The 25,045-nt window shown below is 38.8% G+C and overlaps 1 protein-coding gene across 1 annotated transcript in view; it reads left to right on the top strand.

Moving 5' to 3' along the window:
- The first annotated feature begins 1,145 nt into the window (after window positions 1–1,145).
- The window catches only part of PCDH17 (protocadherin 17), an 89,608-nt gene continuing 65,708 nt past the window's right edge, over window positions 1,146–25,045 (top strand). Inside the window, exons 1-2 of the mRNA XM_085215777.1 lie at window positions 1,146–1,793; window positions 3,483–6,525. Coding sequence (XP_085071903.1) covers window positions 3,916–6,525 — 2,610 coding nt within the window. The 5' untranslated portion in view covers window positions 1,146–1,793; window positions 3,483–3,915. The remainder of the gene's footprint in view (window positions 1,794–3,482; window positions 6,526–25,045) is intronic.

The following is a 25,045-nucleotide window of genomic DNA, read 5'->3' as shown; positions in this document are numbered from 1 at the left end:
GTCTCCAGGATGGGAGATGGGTCCAGAAAGAGCACTTATTGCATTGATGCATTAGCAAGACTTTTCCCAAGTCGGATGATGTTTATGGGCACCGAATAGGCTGGAGGCTATCCTACTGAGGAAGGCAACAGAGCAGCTTCTTTAAACCGAACCTTACAAAAGCCGCTCTGAAAATAACCGCCGGGAGCGCCTTCTAATTGCTCCGGAGTTGATTTTCCCCCTCGTTATTTTTTTAACCTTAAATGATTCATGCTACTTACACGCTCGTCACTCACAGCTCACAAATGGCAGCTTCCTCCCGGCACTCCGGCAATCCGAGCTCTCACCTTGCCAGCCTCAGTCCTCCCCCCGCGCCAGAAAACCTCCCTCCGTGCCGTGCCGGACCGTGCCGTGCGGGGGGGCGCGCAGTGCACTGTGCCGCGCCGGGTGGGGAGGGATCTGCGGCCGCTCGCCCTGCACCGCACCGCACCGCACCGAACCGCACCGCACCCAGCGCTCCGCAGCGCTGCTCCCACGCTCATTCCCTTCGGGGTGGGCGACACCCTCCCGGGGCGGCTCCTTGCAGAGCTGTTGGAGGGAGTGAGTGGGGGGGGGGGGGGGGGGAGGGAGGGCGGGCTTCCCCCATCCACCACTTCCACCCTGCAACCCGGGGGTAGTCCCCGGGGAGGCGGGGGGAGCGGAGGGGTTCGGGTGCTGCCTCTCAGTGCTTTGAAGAAGGAGTGCGCCCTACGCGTCTCCTCCTTATTTTCTCCGCCCGTCATCGCGGAAGACTTGTTAATACGTATTAAAATAAATAAAATAACAGCAAAGGGGAAAAAAAAAAAAAAAAGAAAAAGAAAAAGAAAAAAAAGCATTAAGGAAGGAAAGGCCTGCGAGGGGAAAGGGAGGTGGGTTGGGGAAGGGTTGGGGAAGCTGTGCTGCTCGGGTTCGAGGCCCCACATCCCTAGCACCACGCACGTTGCACGACTCCCAGCGAAGCAATCTAATCAATGACACCCAGCTCTAGCCGCTGCCCCGCCCCCCGCCCGCCCGCCGCTTTCCATTGGCCGGGAGGCGTCGGGGCCGGTCGCCACCGCCGCCTCCGATTGGCTGACGGGAAATCCGTATCAATGTTTAAGCCGCGGCGTGAGGTGAATAGAGGCAGTCGGCGAGCGGCGCTGGGAGAGCGCGTCGAGGCGGCCCCGCGAGTGCTGCAGTGAGGGAAGCGAGGCGGAGGGGAACAGGGAGGGGAAAAAAAAAAAAAAAAAAAAAAGAGGGAGAAAAAAAAAAAGGGGGGGAGTGAGAGGCAGAGAGAGGCTCCAACTGTTGAATTTTCGCTGCATCTCCACTTCCCTGCGGGCGGCTGGTGCCATGGATCTGGTTTATCGGGAGTCGGCGTTCCTTTTGCGTGCCGTCTGGCTAAGGCTGGCGACCGTCTGTTTGCGAGGGGCCACCCACCAATGAGGCAGAGAAGAAATTGTGTTTTCGCTTTGGCTTTCGCCAGCCTTTCCACCACAGGTTGCAGCATTAACTCTGTACTTTGGGTCCGGACTCAAATAAAGGAGAAAAAGCAGTGCAGGACTGAGACTCGGAACTAGAGCTGTGTGTTGGGAACCTATGTTGCTTTGGGGTGTTTTCCTCTCTGTTTTTTTTTCTTTTTTTCCTTTAATCTGAAAGAGCTCTGATTATTGCACACATAACACTGAGGAAAGGTGGTTTAAAAACACTCAGCAAAGCAGGAGACAGACGCGCCTCTGTGCCAGTGCGTGGATAACAGCCTTGTTTTCCTGATCCTCAGTCTCCCGGAGAAAGAGGTATAGTAAAAGTGTAGCTGGATCCGACACCCCCTCTCTCATTCTTTTCTTCTTTCTTTCCCCCCCTCCCTCCCCTCCAAAACATACATCTTATTATTATTATTATTATTATTATTATTATTTCTGTCTATAGAGTGAGTCAGAGAAGCGTTAGGGAGAAGCTGCAACTAATATCTGTGAAAGGAGGAACATGAGGAGATAGTGAATGTGATTTGTTCCGCTGGATCTGACTCATCCAGCAGCCTGGAACACCTGCATTTGGGGTCTGCCACTCATTTATTTCTGGTTGTTAGAAGAATCTGAAACAAAATTGAGTAGCCTTTCCCCAGTATTTACGGGGAAAGGTAAATCAGACAGGGTGAACGCATCTGGCGTTGCCGCTGCGCTCCGCACTATTACCGAGATGCCCAGAGAGACTACAAGAGCCTGAAGGGGCTGCAAAAATGCATCACACCCCGCCACGGAGCTGCATAGGTTTAATGTAGGTGAATCAGGCAATTAAAAGACCTGCCACTTTATTCACCACCGGGATTGCTTTTCTCTTCTCTTCCCCTCCCCTGGATGAAGAGGACTAGGCGGCAGTATCACTGGGAGGAGATGCTGTATAGAAAGAAAAGAGAGGCACTTGACAGCGCAGCCTTGTGAATACAGAGACTGTTTTCCTTTTAGAGGGAGACAGAGAGAGAGAGAGAGAGAGAGAGAGAGAGAGAAAGAGAGAGAGAGAGTGTGCTTTTCTTTTTTTTTCCCTCTCCTCCCCCCCAGTCCTTTCCTTTCTCTCGCGCTCTTGTTTAATCTATGCGTCCAGCCATGGGTTGCCTGTTGATTTCCTCTCGACTGGAGAGAAAAGCAAACTGGGATTAAACTGCAGCGAGAAAAGTGCAGCTCCTCAGACACGCATCCGCACACACGCATAGACGCACAGAGAAAGGATGTGGTGGCGGCGGCTGCTGGCCTGTCTTAAAGAAACCCGAGCGTGCATCTGATTAGCGCAGCCCGCGATTGCTCTTAAAAGATACATGTTTGCTGCTAATGGTGATGATGAGTTGATGGGTTTCTTGATTTTCACTATTTTTTTTCTCCTATCCTATTAGTCGAGTGGGAGGCTGGTAGTAGAGGGAGAGAAAGGGAACTGCAAATCCGGACACTAGTTTTTTGTGCTTTTGTGTTTTTTTTTGTTTTTTTTTTTTAATTTATTTGTTTTATCCTTTGCTCTGCCATTCTCATCCCCTTGCCTTTTGATTCGGGAAAGAAAGAGTGAGGGTGTTGGAAATAGAGGAGGAAATACCGATGGCAGCGAGATGCAGCTCTCCGCCGCAAGCAATGCAAGATTAGATCTCTAAATGCAGCAAAACACTCCCTGAAAGCCAACAGCCCCGCGGTGCAATCAGACATTTCACTGCCTCTCACTGCACACGAAGAGGGCTCCTCCAACAAGCTGAGACTTTTTTTCCCTTCTGTCTCTCTCCCATCCCTCCACTCCATCAATTGCATCGCAAATGATGAGTAGCGAATAAGATTTTTCTCCCCCTGCTTACAGACTTGTGGCCACCACCCCCTTTTCCCATGTATATATGAATACACGTATTAAAAAAAAAAAAAAATCTTTTTTGATCATTTTTTAGAAACACAACCACCGTTGCTGATTTTTTATTATTTTTATTATCCTTTGTACGTCTGCAAACATTCAAGGATCGGGAACGCTTCGTCTGCCCGGAGGAGAAGATCTTTTGTAAATTTTCTGATTTTTTTTTGCAATCCTCCCACTGCCGAAGTTGGACTGCCGAAGTAACTGTGAGGGGACTGCAATCACGGCGAGCGCTTCCTGAGACGCTGCCGGAGCTGCTCCCCCCTCCTCCGCCACCCCCCTCCGTCTGCTCCCTCCCTCCCTCTGAGCTACATGGTCCATTTGCTGCCTCTCATCCTGTGTCTCTGCAGATGTTTTAGAGCAACAGGTTCAGGAACTTAAAATATAGGGGTGGGGAGAGAGGAGAAAAAAGAAAAAAAAAAAGAGAGAGCCGACGGAGGAGGAGGAGGAAGAGCAAACCTAGTGCAGGAGGCAGAGAAGACAGGGACGACCCTGGTCGCCGCTGCAGCTGCTGCCACCCCCCACCCCTGCTCGGGGATGTACCTTTCCGTTTGTTGCTTCTTCCTCTGCTGGGCTCCTGCCCTGACACTGAAGAACCTGAATTACTCAGTGCCGGAGGAGCAGGGAGCAGGCACGGTCATCGGGAACATTGGCCGCGATGCAAGGTTGGCGGCGGGGGCAGCAGGTGGTGGGCTGCTGCCTGCTGAGCGCGGTGGCCCTGGACGCGGCCCCAAGTCCACCTTCCGGGTGCTGGAGAACTCGGCCCCTCACCTCCTAGATGTGGATGGGGAGAGTGGGCTGCTCTACACCAAGCAACGCATCGACCGTGAGGCACTGTGCCGGCGCAGCACCAAGTGCCAGCTGTCCCTTGAGGTGTTCGCCAATGACCAGGAGATCTGCATGATCAAGGTGGAAATCCAGGACCTGAACGACAATGCACCGACATTCCCTTCTGACCAAGTGGATATGGACATTTCAGAAAATGCTGCACCCGGCACCCGCTTCCCCCTCACCAGTGCCCACGACCCAGATTCTGGGGACAATGGGCTGCGTACCTACCTTCTAACCCGTGATGACTACGGCCTCTTCTCTCTTGACGTGAAGTCCCGCGGTGATGGCACGAAGTTTCCGGAGCTGGTCATCCAGAAGCCATTAGACCGTGAGGAGCAGAGCCACCACACTCTGGTGCTGACGGCACTGGATGGTGGCGACCCACCACGCTCGGGCACGGTGCAGATCAATGTACGCCTCATTGACTCCAATGACAACAGCCCTGTCTTTGAGGCAGCCTCCTATGTGGTTGAATTACCAGAGAATGCACCACTAGGGACAGCTGTTATTGACCTCAATGCTACTGATGCTGATGAGGGCACAAACGGTGAGGTGCTCTACTCCTTCAGTGGCTATGCACCTGATCGTGTCCGTGACCTCTTTAGCATCGACCCACAGAGTGGCCTCATCCGTGTCAAGGGCAACCTGGACTATGAGGAGAGTGGTCTCATAGAGATTGATGTCCAGGCTCGAGACCTGGGGCCCAACCCCATCCCTGCTCACTGCAAGGTCACCGTCCGCCTCATTGACCGCAATGACAATGCTCCCACCATTGGCTTTGTCTCTGTTCGCCAGGGAGCACTGAGTGAAGCTGCCCCACCAGGCACTGTCATTGCCCTTGTGCGGGTCACTGACCGTGACTCAGGTAAGAATGGGCAGCTCCAGTGCCGGGTTCTAGGAGGTGGTGGTGGGCCTGGAGCTGTCCCTTTCACATTGGAGGAGAACTATGACAACTTCTACACTGTGGTCACTGACCGGCCCCTGGACCGTGAGGCACAGGATGAGTACAATGTGACTATCGTGGCACGTGACGGGGGCAACCCCCCACTCAACTCCACCAAGTCGTTCTCTGTCCGAATCCTCGATGAGAATGACAACCCACCCCGCTTCAGCAAGAATCTTTATGTATTGCAGGTGCCCGAGAACAATATCCCTGGAGAGTATTTGGGCTCTGTCTTGGCGCAAGACCCTGACCTGGGCCAAAATGGGACAGTTTCTTACTCCATTCTGCCTGGGCACGTGGGTGACGTATCCATCTACACCTATGTCTCTGTCAACCCAACCAATGGTGCTATCTATGCCCTGAGGAGCTTTAACTATGAGCAGACAAAACACTTCGAGTTTCGTGTGCTGGCCAAGGACTCAGGTTCACCCCATCGTGAGAGCAACGCCACAGTACGTGTCACTGTGCTCGATGTCAATGACAACGCACCCCTCATCGTCCTACCTGCCCTCATCAATGACACTGCTGAGCTGCAGGTGCCACGCAACGCTGGGGTGGGCTATCCTGTGGGCACCGTTCGTGCCCTGGACAGTGACTTTGGGGAGAGTGGGCGCCTTACCTATGAGATTGTGGAAGGCAATGAGGAGCACCTCTTTGAGATGGACCCCACTAGCGGTGAGATACGCACCTTGCACCCCTACTGGGAGGAGCTCAGCCCTGTGGCTGAACTAGTGGTAAAAGTCAGTGACCATGGCAAGCCCAGCCTCTCTGCGGTGGCCAAGCTCATTGTCAGGGCCTTGGCAGGGCCCCTTCCCGAGGCTGGCGAGCCACAAGTGAATGGCGAGCAGCATCGGCGACCGCACTGGGACTTGTCGCTGCCCCTGATCGTGACCCTGAGCACTGTCTCCATCATCTTGCTGGCTGCCATGATCACTATTGCTGTGAAGTGCAAGCGAGAGAACAAGGAGATCCGCACCTATAATTGTCGCATTGCCGAGTATAGCCACCCTCAGCTGGGAGGAGGGGGAGGCAGTGGCGGGGGAGGAGGAGGCAGTGGCAGTGGAGGGGGCAAGGGCAAGAAGAAGAAGATCAGCAAGAATGACATTATGCTGGTGCCCAGTGAGGGCGAGGACAGCCGGGGCCCCCTCAATGTCATGAACGTGGTGAGCAGCCCATCCCTGGCCACCTCACCCATGTACTTTGACTACCAGACCCGCCTGCCCCTCAGCTCTCCCAGGTCTGAGGTGATGTACCTGAAGCCCGCCTCCAACAACCTGACTGTACCCCAGGGACATGTGGGCTGCCACACCAGCTTCACAGGGCAAGGGACTAACGCCAGCGAGGCTCCCCCGAGCCGGATGTCCATAATTCAGGTAGGAGACTTTTAGAATTCCCTGGACCTCACTATAGACGCTGGTTTAACTTTACGTTTTGTCTGCAGTGAAATCTGCTGTAAGACACCACTGAAGGGATCAACCCGAGTCACTAAATAGAGGTGGACTTAATAAAAGTGGAAACAGATCACATTTGATGTGTCTGGTTCTGCTGTTACACAGGTGTTTCTTTTGTGACTCAAAAGTAAGTGCCCAGTGAAACAAATGGAGTTACGGCAGTGTAAATGAGGTGCGTGTGAGGGTGCAGGTAGGCATTTAACACATTTGGGGCACTTTGAGGTAATTTCCTAGAGGGTCATCAGATAGAAGTGGGCGCTTCTACAGGTTTCACTTGGCTTTGGTTCGGGGGTGGAGATGGGGGAGGGTGTTTCCAAAGCAGTCCTATCATCTGTAGTGACAGGACATGTGAGAAACTCTACCCACTGAGGACATCTATTGCAACAGTGTATTATAGCCCTCCAATCCTGTATGTAAATACAAGCTTTCTTTTCAATATGCATGTTTTTAATTTTTTTAATTTCCTTCCTTAGAATATATATGCATAAATATTTATTTTTGACAAAGAGCAGTATCATCGGGGCCCCATTGCCTCCTCCTCTCCCCATAAACAACCAAAAATTTTTGTTTAGTCAAGTAGAAAAAAATGTATGTGGTGACTCCCTCCTAACCCTAAATGTCAACAAAGCTCATGTCCTGTCATAAAACAGCAAAACAACTAGTCAGATTTCCAGTAGCCTGAGTCAATATTGATTATTGCTTTATAGTGAAAGACTTACATGCTGTGTCTTCTACCAAAGAAATTACATTTAGAAATTACAGCTGGGCTGCATTCTGCTGTCAGTTATATCCATACTGTCCTCTACCGACTTTCGTGAATGTGAGAAGTGGCAGAATTTGGACCATTGGACATAGGATGCTAATCAATTGACTTAATTTCTAGCAGGTATTCAAACTCAGAAGACATATTCTAGAGCAGTGCACTCATAGAGTGAAGGTGAGGGCAGAATTTGGCTCCAGTTGATTTAATTTAAAGTATTGCTTCATGATTAATGCAGCTTAATGTTCAAATACTTCAGGTATGTTCCAAAGTGATTTTTAACGTTTGGATTGAAAGCAGGCTCTGGATAATGACTATTAAATATATTTGAAATGTCATATCTGTTTTGTCCTGTGGTCTCCTAATATGCTGTTCTGAGTCATAGGGGAATGAGCTGAGTGAATCAGAAGTGACACAGACTCACTTTGTGTATGCAGCTACTGGGAAAGAAGTTGCACTTTAGATACCTGATGTACCAAAAAAAATTCATAGTACCTTTGAGTTATGCTACCCTACAGTCTGTGATCACTGAATGTTCTATTTGCCAGCTGCATCTAACATTTTAAACTAAATAGAAGTGTCCATCAGTTAAGTAACAAAAATTCCAGTAACTGATAGCCTGTAAATGGAATATTTTCAACAGGGAGAAAAAGAAAAAAAAAAAAAAAAAAAGTAAAGGCTGTTTGTACAAGGTCACTGTGAACTGATCCTCAACCCACTATTGAGTTGAGTTATGTCACAGAAACAATTTCATTTTATGCCTATCATGAATTTGTGTTGCTGTCAATTAGGTGAGCAGAGCAATACGTAAAATCTGGAATTGATTTTAACAAAAAGTGACACTTCAGGAAAGAGTTTAGGTTAGGGCGCAACCAGAGATAATTTGATTTATAATTCATGCTTTATGAGATAAATAACTTTCAATGACACATGTTTAAGTAATGTCAACTTTTTTTTTTTTACTGTAAAATGGAGTGGTCAGAATGCTAAGAAAAAAAAAAAGAGTTTTTTTTTTTTTTTTTTTTAACCTACTGGCAAGTGTAATAGTTACTAAGAACCAAATAATTTTACTTTCCTACAACCATGTAATGCCTATATAAAGCAATTAATTAATGTATTGATGCTACTGAGTAGTAAAAATTCGATTGAAGTGTAAAATCCCTATGGAAAATATGGTACCTTTTTTACAGTGTTCAGTGTATAATATCAGTCATGATTTTTTTATTTTTTTATTTTTCCTGAGGTCTATATAAAGCTAAAAGAGGAATTTCCTCCCTTAAAAAGGTGTGTTGTGGTTTCTGTAAGAGTTTTCGATATGGTGACTATAACTCCACACAGCACATACAGGCATATCAATTATTTTACTCTTGCTTTCCCTGAATATGCAACATAGCATGGGATACTTAGATGGTCCAGCAAGTAGATTAGGAAACATTCATTTTCCTCAGTGAACACCTGTTCAAATGTACTTACTAATGTTATACTTTGTAATTGTACTAACCAAACAAAACCATCATGTGAAACAGAGCAGTTGTTTTCAGTTCAGGAGAGGCCCAGACTTAAAGTAGTCAGAGGGGAAAATCTGATCCTTCTTCACTCTAATTTTGTATTACTGAAATATGTTTTGTATTCTCCATCTCTACATCTCTAGAGTAAATTTTATATAAAATTTGAATTCAGTATGTATACACTACTTTCTATCTGGTCTTCCATTTCTGCGTCATATAAAATTCAAACTGCAAGCTCACAGAGAAGCTGTAAAGGATCAGTCCTCTCTGTGGATCTAACATATCACAGGAAACACAAGAAGAGCAAATTGTACAGTTAGGAATCAAAAGTATAGCCAGTGGATAAAAAAAGATACAGAATCCAAGCAGCTGCTTTATCATCTCCTTTCATTAGTCAATTCAAAACGGCAGTTTTCTTCGTTACTTCAGTAAGAAAAAGCCAAATGGTTGTGTAAGTGTTCCCTAGCGAATATTCACTTGAGTTTTTCCAGGTATATTGCCGAATCGTGGTAATCTCACACTATATTATTTATACTATGAGACTGCTTTCCTTCACTCTCATTTTCTCAGCAAGTGAAAATGGCGAAGTTCTGTAACAGGAATTAGATACTGATTAGAAACTTTGTTTACCTATATATATCTATATCCTTATATACAGTGCATATACATATGTATATACATATACTGTTTCATTATTACTTAGACCAATTGAGTCTGTAAATATTTTAAATCAAGTAAGTTATTTGTCGGAAAGATGCAAATTTTCTCACTCCTGATAAGAGTACTTGCCTTTTTTTTTTTTTTTTTTTTTCTTCTCCTTTTCAGTAGGGGCTGTTAACATCAATAGGCTTTGTGATTTCTAATGAAATTATGCTACAGACAGCACAATTTGTATCGATGTATACCTGTGGGGTAAACTGTTCCTTAGTGGCTGTGGGTTTCAGACTCACCCCAGAGGACTAGAAGCGAAATACTGCTGCATATATATTGCAGAATAGTGTAATCTTCCCTCTCTTTGAGTGATTCCTGTTATTCACTAGTCACGAGGTCTAACAACTTGTGTCTTTGTTCACTACTTTGTAGCATTCAGCTACTTGTAATGATTGCGTGTGTTACTTATATGAGTCAGAGAAGTCATTTGTTACTATAATAATTAAATAATTTAAACATGCACACTTACAGGTACGTGTAAAATTTTGGATAAATAGAAAAGGATGCTGAATACCTCTAGCATTTATTGGCTTACAAGAGAATTGCAACTGCCTACGGTTTCTGAAAATAGACCATTTGTGATTTGACATGCACGTGAGGTTGATGTGTATAAAGAACAGCGTTAATAATGTACCGTGCAGTTAGAACAACTACACATTATCACATTCTGTTGTTTTTTACTTCAGTAATCACATTCTAAACATATTTTAGAAGCAGTGCTTTCAAAGAGTAACTCAGTGAAAAACATTCAAATACAGACAAGAGCTATACAATTCTCCCCATCGCATTAAATGTTCCATGCAGTCTTTCAATTACTTGGAGTCCAAACTGTTCGTTTTTACTGGGGAAAAATGGGGAAGGTTGGAGAAAATTAAGTGTCTACGTGGCTGACAGGCAGTATCTATTCAGTTGAGATCTCAAAGACTACTGGGCAAATTCTCTTCATCTCATTTTGGTGAGTACATCAAGTTCATGTACTCTTCTGTCAAAGAGAAAGAGTATTTTGCTTTATTTTGAAGAAGATATATTAAATATGTATATATAAAGCATACATATATATATATGTGAAAAATGTATAAACATACATGTGTATGTTCACGTCTCTCATAACAAAAGGCTATGTGATGACCAGTTTGTGTTAGTTATGGGGAAGCCTTTCCCTGTATGAACAAGTAACAGTCTCCTTTCCTGCAGGATTCCAGCATATAAGAATGAGTGGATACAGGGGAACAAATAGGTTCCTTAAATATATAAGTTCTGGAAAAAGATTTTTCAAAGTGACATGACAGTAGTGCAGAAAACTATCTACTGCAAAGACTAGAGATTTGTTATTATTCTTGCGGTGCAACTTGGAGAGATTTGGATATATATGAGGAATGAGACAGGAGTTAATAAGGGAAGTAGTGTCCACAGGTTTTGATATACAACCCAGAGAAAAAAAGAATGGCAGTTCTGCAAGAAGATCTCAAGCTGGGAACCACTTCAATTGCTGTACCAGGCAGTCCTGTAGCATTTTAAGATAAAGTACAGATCATTCTTAATACTTCAGGCACCCGATGTTTACGATGTGTCAACAGATTACTGTTAACTCCCAGTGCAGCTTCATTGCCAGGTGCCTGGTAGTACTAAGAAGATGCAATCTTCAGGGGAAATAAAAACATGAGCTACATTAGTACTGCTCTCTCTTTAGATACTATATCATTTCATGCTTTACTTTGAGAAACTTCAGCTCAAAAATATCAGGATTGCAAAAAAGAAGCATGCAACTTTCCTTACTTTCCTTACGGAAGTTGCATTGTTCTCAGTGTTCTAAAATTCCTGTCTAAAATCAGAGGTAGTAAGTTTGATTTCTGTATCTCCTGCTGCAAATATTATTCTCTCTCACTACAGCTAGTAGAAATTAATATTTTACACCAAGAGGACACAGGGGCACTTCTACACATTTACAGATTGACAAATTTGTACCCATTACATGTTTGAATATATTCTAGGGCCATATCTAAGGATTGTCATAAAATGAAATTTCAGAACAGCCTGACTGAGATGAATTATGGTAGTTTTTACAATCTGGCAAGGGCAGATGTCTTGCAAAATAACTCCTGTGAATGCTTGCATTGTGTAAATGCAGTCTGCAATTAGTAGGATTTTGTATTCTGTAGTTCTGTAGCTTTATGTTTACTTATTCATTAAAGTCAGTACTGGGATTAGCTATACAAGAATTGCAGGACAGGACATTTTCTGTGTTTGGGTGAAGCATAATTCCATTCTTCCACTACGCAATGCTGTGACAAAGTACATTCATTTTGGGAGCAAGTGTAACAATGCAGAGCAAAGTGTGGTGTCCAGTCCAGTTGCTGAAATATGCATAAGAAGCAGAATTTGTGCCCTGTTTTGCGTTATTGCTGCCCTGATCTTGATCTCCTTGACAATATTGTTTATAGCAACATTATTTCAAAAGGGTCATTCCTGATATATAGGTCCATGTGAAATCTAAAGAACTTTTCCAAGATGAAATGCTTTAATACGAAGCAATAAGAACACATGGAGAAAGACAACTTAAGAGACTGAAGTAGAACACTGATCTAAGAAAGAAACTGATACTGCCACGATAGGAATTCTTGGTCACCAATAAATTAAGAATAATAATGTCTCTCTAGAAGTTGCTGTATTATAAATTATGAGAGTAGTAGAAAGTAGAGTTAAAATAAGTGATGAGACAAGTCATACAGCATCTACTAGGTCTCACCTCTCAGTAGCTCTTAAAGTTGTCTGAGCTTTCCTTATCTTGGTGCTCACTCTTATTTCCTAACTTTAATTGGTAAATTTCACACATGATTGTAATTACCAGTGCAATTTTCATGACTGATTGATGAGTAATCTTTTAACAGCAGGTTTGGCCAGGTTTCTGTTATTCTTACCCACAATGAAAAGAAAGCCTGGTTTTACTCAGATATCAGTCAATAGCATAATTTTGTCTTCATTAATTATTTCAGTGAATTGAAGTAAATTGTGACTAGGATTCTTACATAGTGCAACTAAGAATAGTATGATCAGGCCTGTTATTTTTTGACTTCATCCTTTTGTGATGTTTTCTTACAGAATCTTTACAGACATTAATTGATGAGACTAGAATTTAGAAAGTCTCAACTCTATGATGTGAACTGTAACACAATCAGGTGTGCAGCTGCAAGAGGAAATCAAGTACTCCATTGAACATATGAATCCTGTTTCATATGTTTTCATAATTTAAAAAAAAACGTGCAAAAATCATAACAATCAGCAAATATTGATATACGGAAAATTGTAATTAGGTTAGCCTATTTGAAAATATCACTTGCTGATAAAAAGGCATAGGTACAAACTTGCTTTTCTAAGAAGGTAAAAGTATGAATGAGAGAATATGTTCTGGTCACTGTATATGGCTGTAATCTATTTGGGATTTTGTTTTCGTTTTATTATCTTCCTCCTCAAGAAGCTTTAACATACAGAGTAATATTTGCATTTATATTTTGAAAGAACTTGCTTGATCTTTCTTTCCTCAGTGTTCCTCTAAAAGTTAAAATGTCTTGCCAAATTATCTGCAAATGTATGTATCCAGGCTGCTATTTTCTTTCTGATGAAAACATATAGCATGCACGGCAGAGGTCTTGAGATGTTGCTTTAAGATTGAGGAGTGTCTGTAAATATAAAGCAATTACATTTTGCTACTAGTGTTTTCCAACAGGTAGGAATTTTCTTGTGAAAAGAACTTAAACAATGATTTGTTGACCAGAGCAGTTCCATTTTTATCTTTAAAAGTATCGAAGTCAAAAGGTCAGTGTAGAGCAGTTGGGACAAATTTTTACAGCAGATAGTCTGAGAGCTTTATGCTTTCAATTGTATCTCTACTTCAGCTAAAGAGAAATGGTCAAATTAATGCTAAAGGGTTTGAGAATATAGGAAAAAAATAAAGCTCTCAGGGGAATGCAATCTCTTAGCTACATAGGAAAATAATAAATAAATAAAAAACAGTAGATACTAGGAAGAGAGTGGCAGTATCATTTCGGAAAAAGTTCTTTGAGTGTGTTTCATTTATTAGATTTTCTAAGAGGGCAGCAAGGAGATTAACTATTTGTTGCAGCTTTTCCGGATATGATAGGATGTAATGGAGTATGCTGACTGCAATAAATCTTAGCTAGAGTGCATTCTAAGCTCTTGTAATGTATTTGTCATGGTCTTTTAAATACAACTTTATTATTATTATTATTATTATTATTATTATTATACTTTAGTCTTTTTCAGAAGAAGATTCTGGATTAATTACTGTAAATCCTATGAGAAAGAAATAGATAAATTATTAAGTGTTTTAGATAAAATGCTCAGTATTAACTACTACATTCAAGAACAAGCAAATTCATATGAATGTCTCTGTTAATTAGGATATTAGGTAATGCTTCAAATAACCTCCTTCTTATTCCCAAAGGCTTCTGATACAATTCCTGATTATTCAGGTCACAAGAGAAGCATCTCTTTACTGAATTGCATAAACTACAGAGCTAACTGTATAGAAAAGAGAGCAGTTGCTTGAAATAAGAAAATACTTCCCTATACTTCATCCTAAAAATTGAGGAGTCTACATGTATAGATGATGCTGAAATGTTTCAGCCAATTATTAACGTTGCTTGTGCAGAAAGGCAGCATGAAGATCAGTTTGCATCTTACTTTTGGTGCAGCGAGGAGATGGCGCCCATTTGAACCCCCATGCTGATCTATTTTCAGTTTTGTGCCCTATAGGCAATCTAGGCAAGTAAATGCTTCAAGTGAACAGTATTTCATATTATCTGTGGAAGTTTCTACTGCCTTTGTCATTTATGCGTCAGACCAGAGTTCCTCTGGTTCATAAAACACTTTTGCCCGTAACAGAAGAGTTTCTAATTACATCCTGTTCCCTGCTGTGTGCCTGCGTGCTGCAGTCTCCACTGCATGCCAAAGGAGGACTCTAAAAGGGAAAAGCAGAACTCTCATTACAAGTAGTGTGGGTGGGACCTCTGATGGATGCATTGTAAGTTCTTGCAGTGATAGACATGTGAAATGAGTTTCAGGCAGTGTTTCAGACCATCTATTGGTACATGCGACACACTTGTATTTGCCTGTACTAGTTCTAGTGACACTGTGATTACTGGTTTTTGCAGTCCTTGCCCTGGAACACTTCCAGGCAGTTTTATTGTATTGAAATGGCTCTTGCAGTTCATTGAGCATCTAGCATAACACTGTTGTATATGATTGGCACGTTTGCATATATTTATTCAAAAAAAATCAGGCAGTTAAACTGCATAATTATGGGAAAACGAATCATAACAATAAAAGACCATTTAAGTTAACAAGCTTTGTGATCAAAGGATAAATACAGGTTGGATAAATGAGACTCTAGATGTAACTAATCTACATAAATAGGCTTTGGTTTGATTAGAGGAAAGGAATATATTAAAATAATCCAAAGGTATTAAAATCATTTTACTTCAGTACTTTTAAATCATCTACTTTTATTTTATCTCAATTTTAACATTTCTACACAATACAGATAGCTGTGTTCAGTGCTAAAGTATCTCAACTTGTTTTTATTTCTTGAATAATAGTGTTTACAGAGTGAAGAAATAAATTCTAAACTGACAGAAGTAAACTAAAGTAACAAGTTTTCATTCTAGTTTGAATGCATCGTGTGTCAAAAAGCCTTAAACACTTTTTAATGTCTTAATTTTAATTTTTTAATGTCACAATGTTGGAGGGTTTTTTTTTTTTTTTTGATTGATTTCTAATTAAAGAAAAACATTAAAGGGAACATTTAAAGGACAATTTCTTGTTTACTGTCTTTATCAGCAGAGAGCAGCCTTTGTAGTGTTTGAAAGCTGGTGCATTAAAAATCAATTTCAAGTCTTCAAAGCTATAAAGTCTTGCTTGCTTTGTAGATATATACTATGTTTAAAATCATTGGAAGCACACTTGACAATTAAATTAAAAACAAAAGGTAAATAATGGCTTCATCAAAATTTTGAAGGATTTTAATGTATTTTTAATAATAGCTAAAGGATTTTCTTACTGAGAACAGACATGTGAATCACAATTTGTAGCTTTTGAAAGCATAATTTGTTCCTGAAGACAGTTGTATGCATTATTTTATTAATAGAGTTCTGTTTTAAACCTCTGTTGGTGTTACACTGTTCATTTTAACGAATACCATGATTCAAACACAGAACATGTCAGTCACTATCTTTACTTACTATATTTCTGTCTTGTTCATTGCCGATTGCTAAGCAACCACTTACAGTAAGCTTGTTTAGCTACAATTCAATTTTTTGTGTTTTTTTTTTTCTTTTTTTTAAAGGTAAACCCATGTGATCTAAAGATACTTCATAAAAATATTTAAAATATATAACATTTTAAAGGTTAAAAACAAAAACAAAACAACAACAAAAAACACTAAAAGTGTTGTTTTAATAATGTCTCTCAGATTCAGAACTTGGGCTTTGCTCTGACTGATACTGAGGAACAGACTGTTTGTCGACAAAAGCCAAAAAAAAAAGATGATGACTTTAATCAGTACATAGGCAATTTTGAAGCTTAGAGACACTAACCTTCTTTTAAACTGCATTTGTACTATGTCTTTCAAGGAACGATCTTTAGAACACTTATTCAGTGAATATTTTAATTTAGGTCAATAGAACCACTGAGTTAAATGGATTGCTTACAGAAATGGAGCTACTGATATGCGTAAGCACATGTAGAGTTAAGCTCAGAATCTCTTAGTCTGTATTAGCTCAACTGCTCCCTGTTGCTTTTTTCCCTTACTTTAAAAACATTGCAAAGCTGCAAAAGCTGTTCATATCACTTAGCCTCAAACTGCATTCTCTAGTACTCTATTGAGATAGTCCTGATGTCTGAATATTTGATATTTTTGCTCTTTTGCATAGACTTGTGTAATTTGATATGCAGATTTGAAGATCATAAAAACAATCCTGCTTTGATGATCATGAGCAAGATTATCCAGCCACAGCTGTAAAGTACCCAGTGTGTTCTTTTCTGATCTCTTCATCATTTCAGTGGATCAAATGACAATAAGAATATAGTGGAATTTAGGGTGCTTGGGAAATACCAAATTTAAAAGCCTTTTAAAAAATGGAAGACATGAAGCATTGGAAGCTCTTTGAATGTCTAGAGTTTATGTCAGATAATAAAACTGTTCATGTGTAGATACATAAATGTGACAGCAGCACAGATTCAAAGCAACTATTTAGCCAGATTAAAAGAAAAGTTATTAATGAGCAATGCACATCTATTTACTAATTTATTTAACACTATGCATTATCAGTGTTTTAGAAGATGGTGTCAATCTACACCTTTTTCTACAACAGAGAAAGTATCTATGGGGTGAAAAATGGTTTTTCTTTGAGTGCATAGTCTTCATTTTGTCTGTCTGTGAATGTGTTCTGTCTGTTTAAATTACCTGTAGCTTCTTTTCAGATGTAACAAAATACATTATTGCAAGGGGCAGAACAGCTAGATGAATTTATCATTTATTAATTGGCCACCATCTTCCTTAACAATACACATCCCATCATCACAATAATGTGATTATAGAAGAAACAGTAATTCCTTCAATTGTGAAGTAGCTCATGTTAAGTAATTCCATGTTTCAAACTGAATTCCAGAATTTCGAAGAAAACTTTAATTTCAGTTCATTCAAAATATAAGTGCAGAAACATAAGGAGCCTTCATCCCCTTCTACATCAATACTGGCAAAATAACCTTGGGCATAAGTAGATAGATTTCCAGATTCTGACCTACTTGTTAGCTTATCTTCTTTGGATAAAGTAAAGCAAAAGAAAACTGCTTTTATTAAACAAATATAATCCTCAGGAATTTTGGCTAGTATTGGCAATGATATTTAGATAGAGATAAATTGCTTGCAGTCATGTTAAAGAGCCAGCAGAGGAGATTACTTAAAGAAAAGATTTTGTCCTAATTTAAATTTTGAGCTATATACTTTCTATAGTATTTTATAATAAAGACAATTACATAGTAATTTAGGTTAGAATGCATGCCCACTTCCCCATCTCAAAACCCAATTTGTTACTACCTGTGGCTATTTCTATTAAAAAAAGAAACATAATTACTATGAGTCTCAGCAGTCTAAGAGTAAATTTTTTGCAATTACAATACCTCCCTTGGGCTGATGTGTGAAATGGCAGATTAATTCTTGCAAGTAACTGTCTATTCCTTATACGCTATTAAAGTTGTTGGTATCATTATATTGGTGATGTTTGTTTTGTAATGGTTAAAGTTATAGCAGTAATCCTATTACAAGTCTTTAGACATAGGGCTTCATACCGTAGGCTTTAGAAACTGCTGAAGTTTGATACATGGCATTCTAGAAATTATATCATATTTTTATGGAAGATGATTGATTTTACTCTTGATCCTAGCATATTTTAGAAGAGAATGTATTTTACTGTTATGTCTGAGAAGATCTAAATGAAAGCAATCAACAGAGCTAAGTTTACTCATTATTAGAAAGACATAATGAAATTAATGAAGTTGCATGTGAACTGAAGCACACATTGTAGGCCTTTCTACTGTACGTTTTTGTTTTATTCACAACCGCACAGTAATCTGCTTATTTAAAAAGAAACTTCAATAGATTAAGATGACCTTTAATTATGTAAATGAGTAAATTAGTAAATTAGTAAATGATCTATCTCCTAATGAAATGTTCTACCTGAAAATAAAAGGTTTTGAGGGCATATGTATAGAACTGTATGTACAGGCAGTGGTCTCTTAGAGATCATTTCATTTACTGAGCACTTAAATCGCATGTTGAGTTCCAATGAAGAAGTCCTTTGTTGTGACTTCGTGGGGGCTCTTGATCCACTTACAGGGAGCAGCACATCCGAACACATAATTGCCTTAACAAATTATTTTTTTTGCCCAATACATGATATTTTCACTAGAATTTCTTGCACAGTAGTTGTCATATTTCAATTATTTTCCTATTTGGAAAGAGAATTCCTCCATATACAAATTTCTGAATACTAGCTTGGGACTTTTGTGACATATACATTGTTTACACAAGGTTACATTAACTCTTTTCTTTGAAAATTCATATTTAAGAGAATAAAAAATGATATGCAACATACAGTTATATTCATTTGCTTTTGAAAGAATGTGCTCAAATGTTGGCTGAGCTAATTAAATATAGAGACAAATCCTTAATTTGAATTCTGTATTCCAACAACACCCTCAGTCAAATATTAGCATTGACATTGAATCTCTGTGGTGAATCTTGTAGAAATGTCCTAGATGTTTACAAACCAACATAAGTTTAGAACAGAAAGAGAAATTTTTCTGCAGTCTTTGCAGAGAACCCTTTGTCATTTTGGCTTATTTTAACAACAAAATCTACTTTCGTAGTCTCAGTATGACAAGCTTTAATGAGAGACAAGCTTTAATCCAGAACATTTTCTCCCAAGTTGTTAAGAATTTACATGTCAAGATCACACATTAAAATACCTATGAGTGTAGAAATTACCTGTAGAGATCCCTGGATAAGTGGGTGTTGTGTTATAGGTAAAGTGTTCCTATTGAGAAAGATAACAATCTTCTTTGCTTGCTCTATCTCCTGAATTGATGTGCAGAATATGAAGTCATTGCAGTAGGTTGACACTGAAGTGACAGAGATGTGGATGGTTATACGGAGCCCTGTAATCAAAAGGCCTTATTTTTTTCTGTCTACACTACTTGGCTGTTGCTACTGTATTCATGACGTATTCAATCAAACTTTACATTTTATGAGGTACCTCATCATAAGCACCTGAATGTTATGGCTTTAAAGTATATTCAGGGACAGAACCTCTTGCTAAATTTGTGAAAGCCTAAATTATTTATCTTATGTCACGAATAATAAATCAACTCATCACCATTTTATAGTTGAAAATCTCCTTACACAGGCATGTGAAGCTGTAAAGTTTATGATGTCATAAATTCACCCATAATTTTGGCAGCATATTTAGTGGTATATCTTTTTCTAATATTATGATAAAATAATTATGCCAAGATATTTGTGAGAAAGTTAGGCTTTTTATACTGTCCCAAAATCACTTCTAGAATAACTTGTTGATGTTTTTAATGAAATATTGAAATAGTTTTATGACCTAAATAAGAAACTAGACAGAAGAAACTATTGTAAGTTTTAGCATCTGCAATTTGCTTCTTAATTCCTGAGGAATTTAAGGGAGGAGTCATTGCTTTTTTGGATTTTAGGAAAAGGAGGAGGATAAGGTTTCAGCTTGAGAGGAAAATAAGTGATCTAGATTTATCTCTGTTCTTCTGTCCATCATCTTGAAAGAAAGCTTCAGTGGTCTTCTTTATGTACATTTTCTGTGCAGGCAGTGTGACTTCAGAACAAGTTCTTATTTCACCTTTATTGCTGATATTTTTCACTCTGAAGTGAAGAAATACAGAACTGGACTCTTCTGCCATGTATAGTGTTTTCTGCCTAGCTAATCACCTTTCCTCGTTGCTGCTGTTACAAGTTGGTTTAAATGTCATCCACTGAGAGGACTATATGCTGACATAAAGGAATATTATGTATAAGAATTTTTTCAGTTTCTATCACCATAGTAATATTTCTGCTCCTTTGTAGCTTTCTACAGCGTACAACATACGTATCTGTGGGAATGTAGCACACTATGTAAAGACTCACTTATCTTGTAATTGAACTATGAAGAATGATCCAAGAACCATTGAAACCAAATTGAAAACATCCATTGATTTCAGTAGACCTCAGGTCATGGCTTCTAGGAGTTTTATTGTTGCTTTTAGTGAGAGTATGGGTTGGACAGAAGGTAAATGTAGTGGATAGGTGTTAACATGAACTTAAAAGATTTAAAATATTTTCTCTGCTTCTCTTTACTGAACCTTATGAGTACAAAACAGTTTGTCAGTGTTAAAAAGCCATAATTTGATCTCCTTCTCCACCAGATAGTATTCTAATTTTTATAAAACTTTTGTCTGTTCAGAAAACATTTGTGATATGCTGCTCTTAAAAACAAGAAAACAGCAGTGGTAAGAATAAGGCATATTCCACAACTCTTACTGGCTTCATTGGGTGTTCCCGCTTAGTAAGATCTTTCAGATATGTGTTAACATTAAAAATAAAAATACCAACAACTTACGATTGTATTTTAGAATATCTGTATGTGAAGAAAAGAAAAAGAGGTTGCTTTCACACAGAAAAAAAGGGTTGAAAACACAAGGAAATAAAAATGTTTTTTGAAATGATAACAAATACTTTGATCTCTTTAAATTTCAAGATAGTAGGGTTGTTTTTGTTTTGTTTATTTGTTTGTTTGTTTTTAAATCTCCATTTAATTTTAATGTGTTAACTTAGAGACTTAATATTTAACATGTATTTTGGAGTGAAAAGTAAAAAAAAAAAAAAGGCTAATGATATCAAAGATAAACTCCCAAGTGTTATTCTGCTTCTGTGGTATGATATTCTTCAATAAACTGGAAGTTCTGAAGAGTGCAGATTTCATTCTGATTAGCTAACCGTGGTTGAGTTTGCTATGCAGTAAACATAATATCTATTAGGAATACTGAGGTAGACTCAATATGGTGGGAGCCATGGATAAAAGGTGCATTAAAGCGTTTCAAATTCAATCATTAGGTTTCATTGCACCCATCTGCTACCAGAAAATATAATTGGCAACTTGATTCATTGACCTTTAACTGTCATTTTGGACCATGTTTTTCTAAATCCATATTTTCAAGTTGGATATAAAGAGTTAATTAAATAAGAGAATGCCCAGTACATTTTAATGCAATTACTTTTTTCTTCTTTTCTTTTTTCCTTTTTTTTTTAAAGTAAAAGTTGTGTGGGTTTTTTTTTTAATATAATCAGGTTTAATGGTCTGTTGTATATTCTGCTAATCCAGTCAAAGTAGTTATTTAATATTGAATGTGGTTAAAAGCAACTAATGTTCAACTTCATTAAGGCTTCTATTAAATAGAAGGCTTGCTGAAATACTGGTTTTATTTGTTTGTTTGTTTGTTTGTTTTTTAATGCCTGAACCACTACCTCATATTATTTATTTCCAGGGGTCTCTGTTGCACTAAAATTATAGTTACAAGCTTCAATTCCATCGAGATTATACAACATAACACAAGGACTAAATAAGCATTGAAATTTTTGAGTATTTCGGATTTTATTGCTAAAACATATTTTATCTTTTTTATTTTCTTGCACAGATACTCTCATGTAAGTGGGATGGATTGCATACAACTTTTGGCACTTCTGTGTTTCTGGCACACAAGTAGACTGTTCTGTAGCAGTGTTACTAAGAGCAAGCAGGAAACATAATGTGATAAATGAGGATTATTTAGTATTTTCTCAGTGATGGTAAACTACAGGACTATTCTGTCTTCTGAAGTTTATATAAAAGGAAAAAAGTGACTAAAAGTGTTTCTTCACAGTAGGATACAACTCCTCAAATATTTATATATTATACAGACAGATGCATGCAACCTAACCTTATAATCCCATTTTACAGCTTTCCCAAATACTGGGGAGCTCGATAAACAGGAAGCCGATTATATTGGCAGTGTAACTCCATTAATAGGATTCGGATTTGCCTTATTGACAAGTCAGTACTGTTAATATGATCCAGTATATTAAATTGACAGGAAAACTGGAGCGATAGAATGTATCTGCAATCTAATTGACAGGGAAGCTCTTTCAGAAGGTTCTTAATGTATTTTTTATTGACAGTGCAGCTTCAGTAAGTACATATCATTGGTGAACAGTGTAAATATATTGGATGCAACTATACTAGTAGATTCAGGTGAAGTAGTTATTATTCTGTTTTCCCATACTTCTATCTTCACTTTGATTTAGCTTGTATCAAGCTCTTTCATAAGATCTTCACAGAGGCTTCTTAAACTCCAGTCTAACTGCATTGCTCACAGGCGTTTGACAGGTTGTGAATTATTTTAAATGTGTTCATCATTTTTAAATGAATAGGAGCAATACAGAGCAATGCAATAATGTGTCATGAATTTCATTATGTTTATTTATTGATGCTGTGATAGCAGAAGGAGAGCTATTGTACTTTCAGATAGAACTGTTTATGTGGTGTGATATTTAGCACTTCTTCCACCTCTTCTGATCTTACACACTCTCCAAAAAATAGTTCATATTGCAATTAGATTTTTCTAGTCCCATTTGAAAACTCTGCATATTCTCTTTCCAGACTGTGGTAATTTCATTAAATGCTTATAATTCTTGGTTCTGCACTGCAAAGTAAAATGAGGCTCAGAAGCCTAAAAAAAATTGTAAGACCAACAACAATTGGCGTTCAGTCTGGAAAATCTACTTAATTCCCTTTTTAATAGAAGGCAGCTTTGGGTTCAGTTTCCACAATTTTTCCTAGTTCCTAAGTCTGCCCATAAATGTGTATCCTGTATCTCTGGCTGAGGAGTTATCTTTATTTTGTATGTGAAAAACTGATCAGTCTGAACTCACCCTTTCTCTTGTCTTACAGGTCTCTTTATCTACCAGGGCCACACAAAAACTGTCTCTCTTACAGTGACTTTTTAGCTTCTTCAGAATTCAGGCTTGGTGCATCAATGAAGTCAGAGAAATCTTCACTGGGCCCTGTGTTTTCTAATCCTCACACTACACTAAATCACTATTATCTGGGCTCTATCTTCTCTTGTGCCTTGTGTGTTGCGGAGTAAATTCTTGTAAAAACTTGAAAAGTAATTGTTTTCAGTGAGACAGTACTACAAATACAACTATACAACTATCTGTGGTAGTTTGAAAGAAATTCTCTAACAAAAAAGATCTGTAACGTGTAACAATTGTAGTATGTGCTAAGAAAATTAGTACATGGATCAGTCTATATATCTGGGGAGAATCTATATTCCTCCACTCACAGGAAAAAATGAAAGTTTCTGTCTCCTGAATCCTACTTTTACTGTTTTGAAGCCCCTCTAACTATTTGACTGAGTAACCTAGGAACTCTCCCTCATCATTTTGCTTTTCTCATTCAAGGGAAAGAGAAAACATCAGCATCCTGCAGTAAAACATACAGGAGACTGGTGAATGCTATGGCCTTGTGCAGCTGACTGCTTTTCTTGCCATTTGTTTTTCAAGAATGTCACATATCAGAAATTTGCATAAATACACTGTTCTTATAACTCTAAAATACTCATTTTGCAGCATGTGAAACATCTCAAATATGTACATTCATATATGTTATGTCTCAAAAATATTTTCAAAGACAGAGTGGAGAGCACATATTAGGATAAGATTTGTTAAAACAGCTTGCTTAATTTTGTTTTTCAGATAAAATAGAATTGTTTATTAGAAATTTATGCTCAGTTCTTTAACATTTTATTTTATTTTATTTTTGATGCTGAGGCAATACCTTTTCTTATTGAAAGAAGTCTTGTGAAATCAAAAACTGTTCTTCAGGCTAAGCAAACACACTCACTAGATGTAAGTGGGAGAATGAGAAGTTCTTTGTGAAAGATTGTACTATATTGAGCAAAACTTTCTAACAAAATCAAGACAATTTTCTGTTCTTTTAAAACTTGATTTGGCAGAATATATTATTTTGTCTTGTAAATGATTGTCATTACATAAGACATTGGCTTCATGGGGGAAGGATGAGTACTTCTCAAGAAAAGACACAGAAAGGGCTTGAAGTAGATATTAAGTAGTCATCTGATAAAGAGGAGAGAGATTTCATTTTGTATTTAATGTTTAATTAAAAAGAATTTAGTCAGTAAAGACGTTTTGCTTTATCATAGTTTCAGGTATGAAAATCTACATAAAATAGAGTTGTGTTGAATCATTTCTGAAAATGTGATACTTGCTCTTGTAATTCTGCGAAAAAAATTATGCATATTTTAGTAGCCGAATATTCATAAAACTGATTAATGTTTCAGTTCTTTTTTCATTTTTTTAAATACATCTTTTCCTAATATGACTATTATTTCTGGACGTAATTTGTCAAGAATACTTAAATATTGCATTTCTTCCTCTCTCCCTCTTTCTCTCTTACTTTTCCTCATTTTTTTGTTGCAGTCATATTGATTTTATGAACCATTCTTTTCAGAAGAGAGGTCTGTTAAAATGAAAACTTTCTTTTATTGTTGTCCAGCATTATTCAAATGGTATGAAATACATCAAAGCTTGTTATAAATTTTCAGAATAGTGGTATAACAAAGATTTTTATTAAAATGAAAAAAAAAAAAAAAGAAAGAAAAGAGCTAGGAGCTATTTTTTAATAGACAGTTTTTTGTTGTTCTTGTTGTTCCTGTCATTGTTGTTGTTTTGATTTGTTTTATTTTGTTATTAAATAGGAATTCTTGAAAGCAGAAGCCCATTCTTTCACCAAGCAGTAGTCAATTTCCTGAAATTTGA

The sequence above is a fragment of the Meleagris gallopavo genome, chromosome 1 (assembly GCF_905368555.1).
Source record: "Meleagris gallopavo chromosome 1, MGAL_WU_HG_1.1, whole genome shotgun sequence".
Classification (NCBI taxonomy): Eukaryota; Metazoa; Chordata; class Aves; order Galliformes; family Phasianidae; genus Meleagris; species Meleagris gallopavo.
Note: the sequence above shows the minus strand (reverse complement) of the source record. Positions and strands in the feature narration are given on the sequence as shown.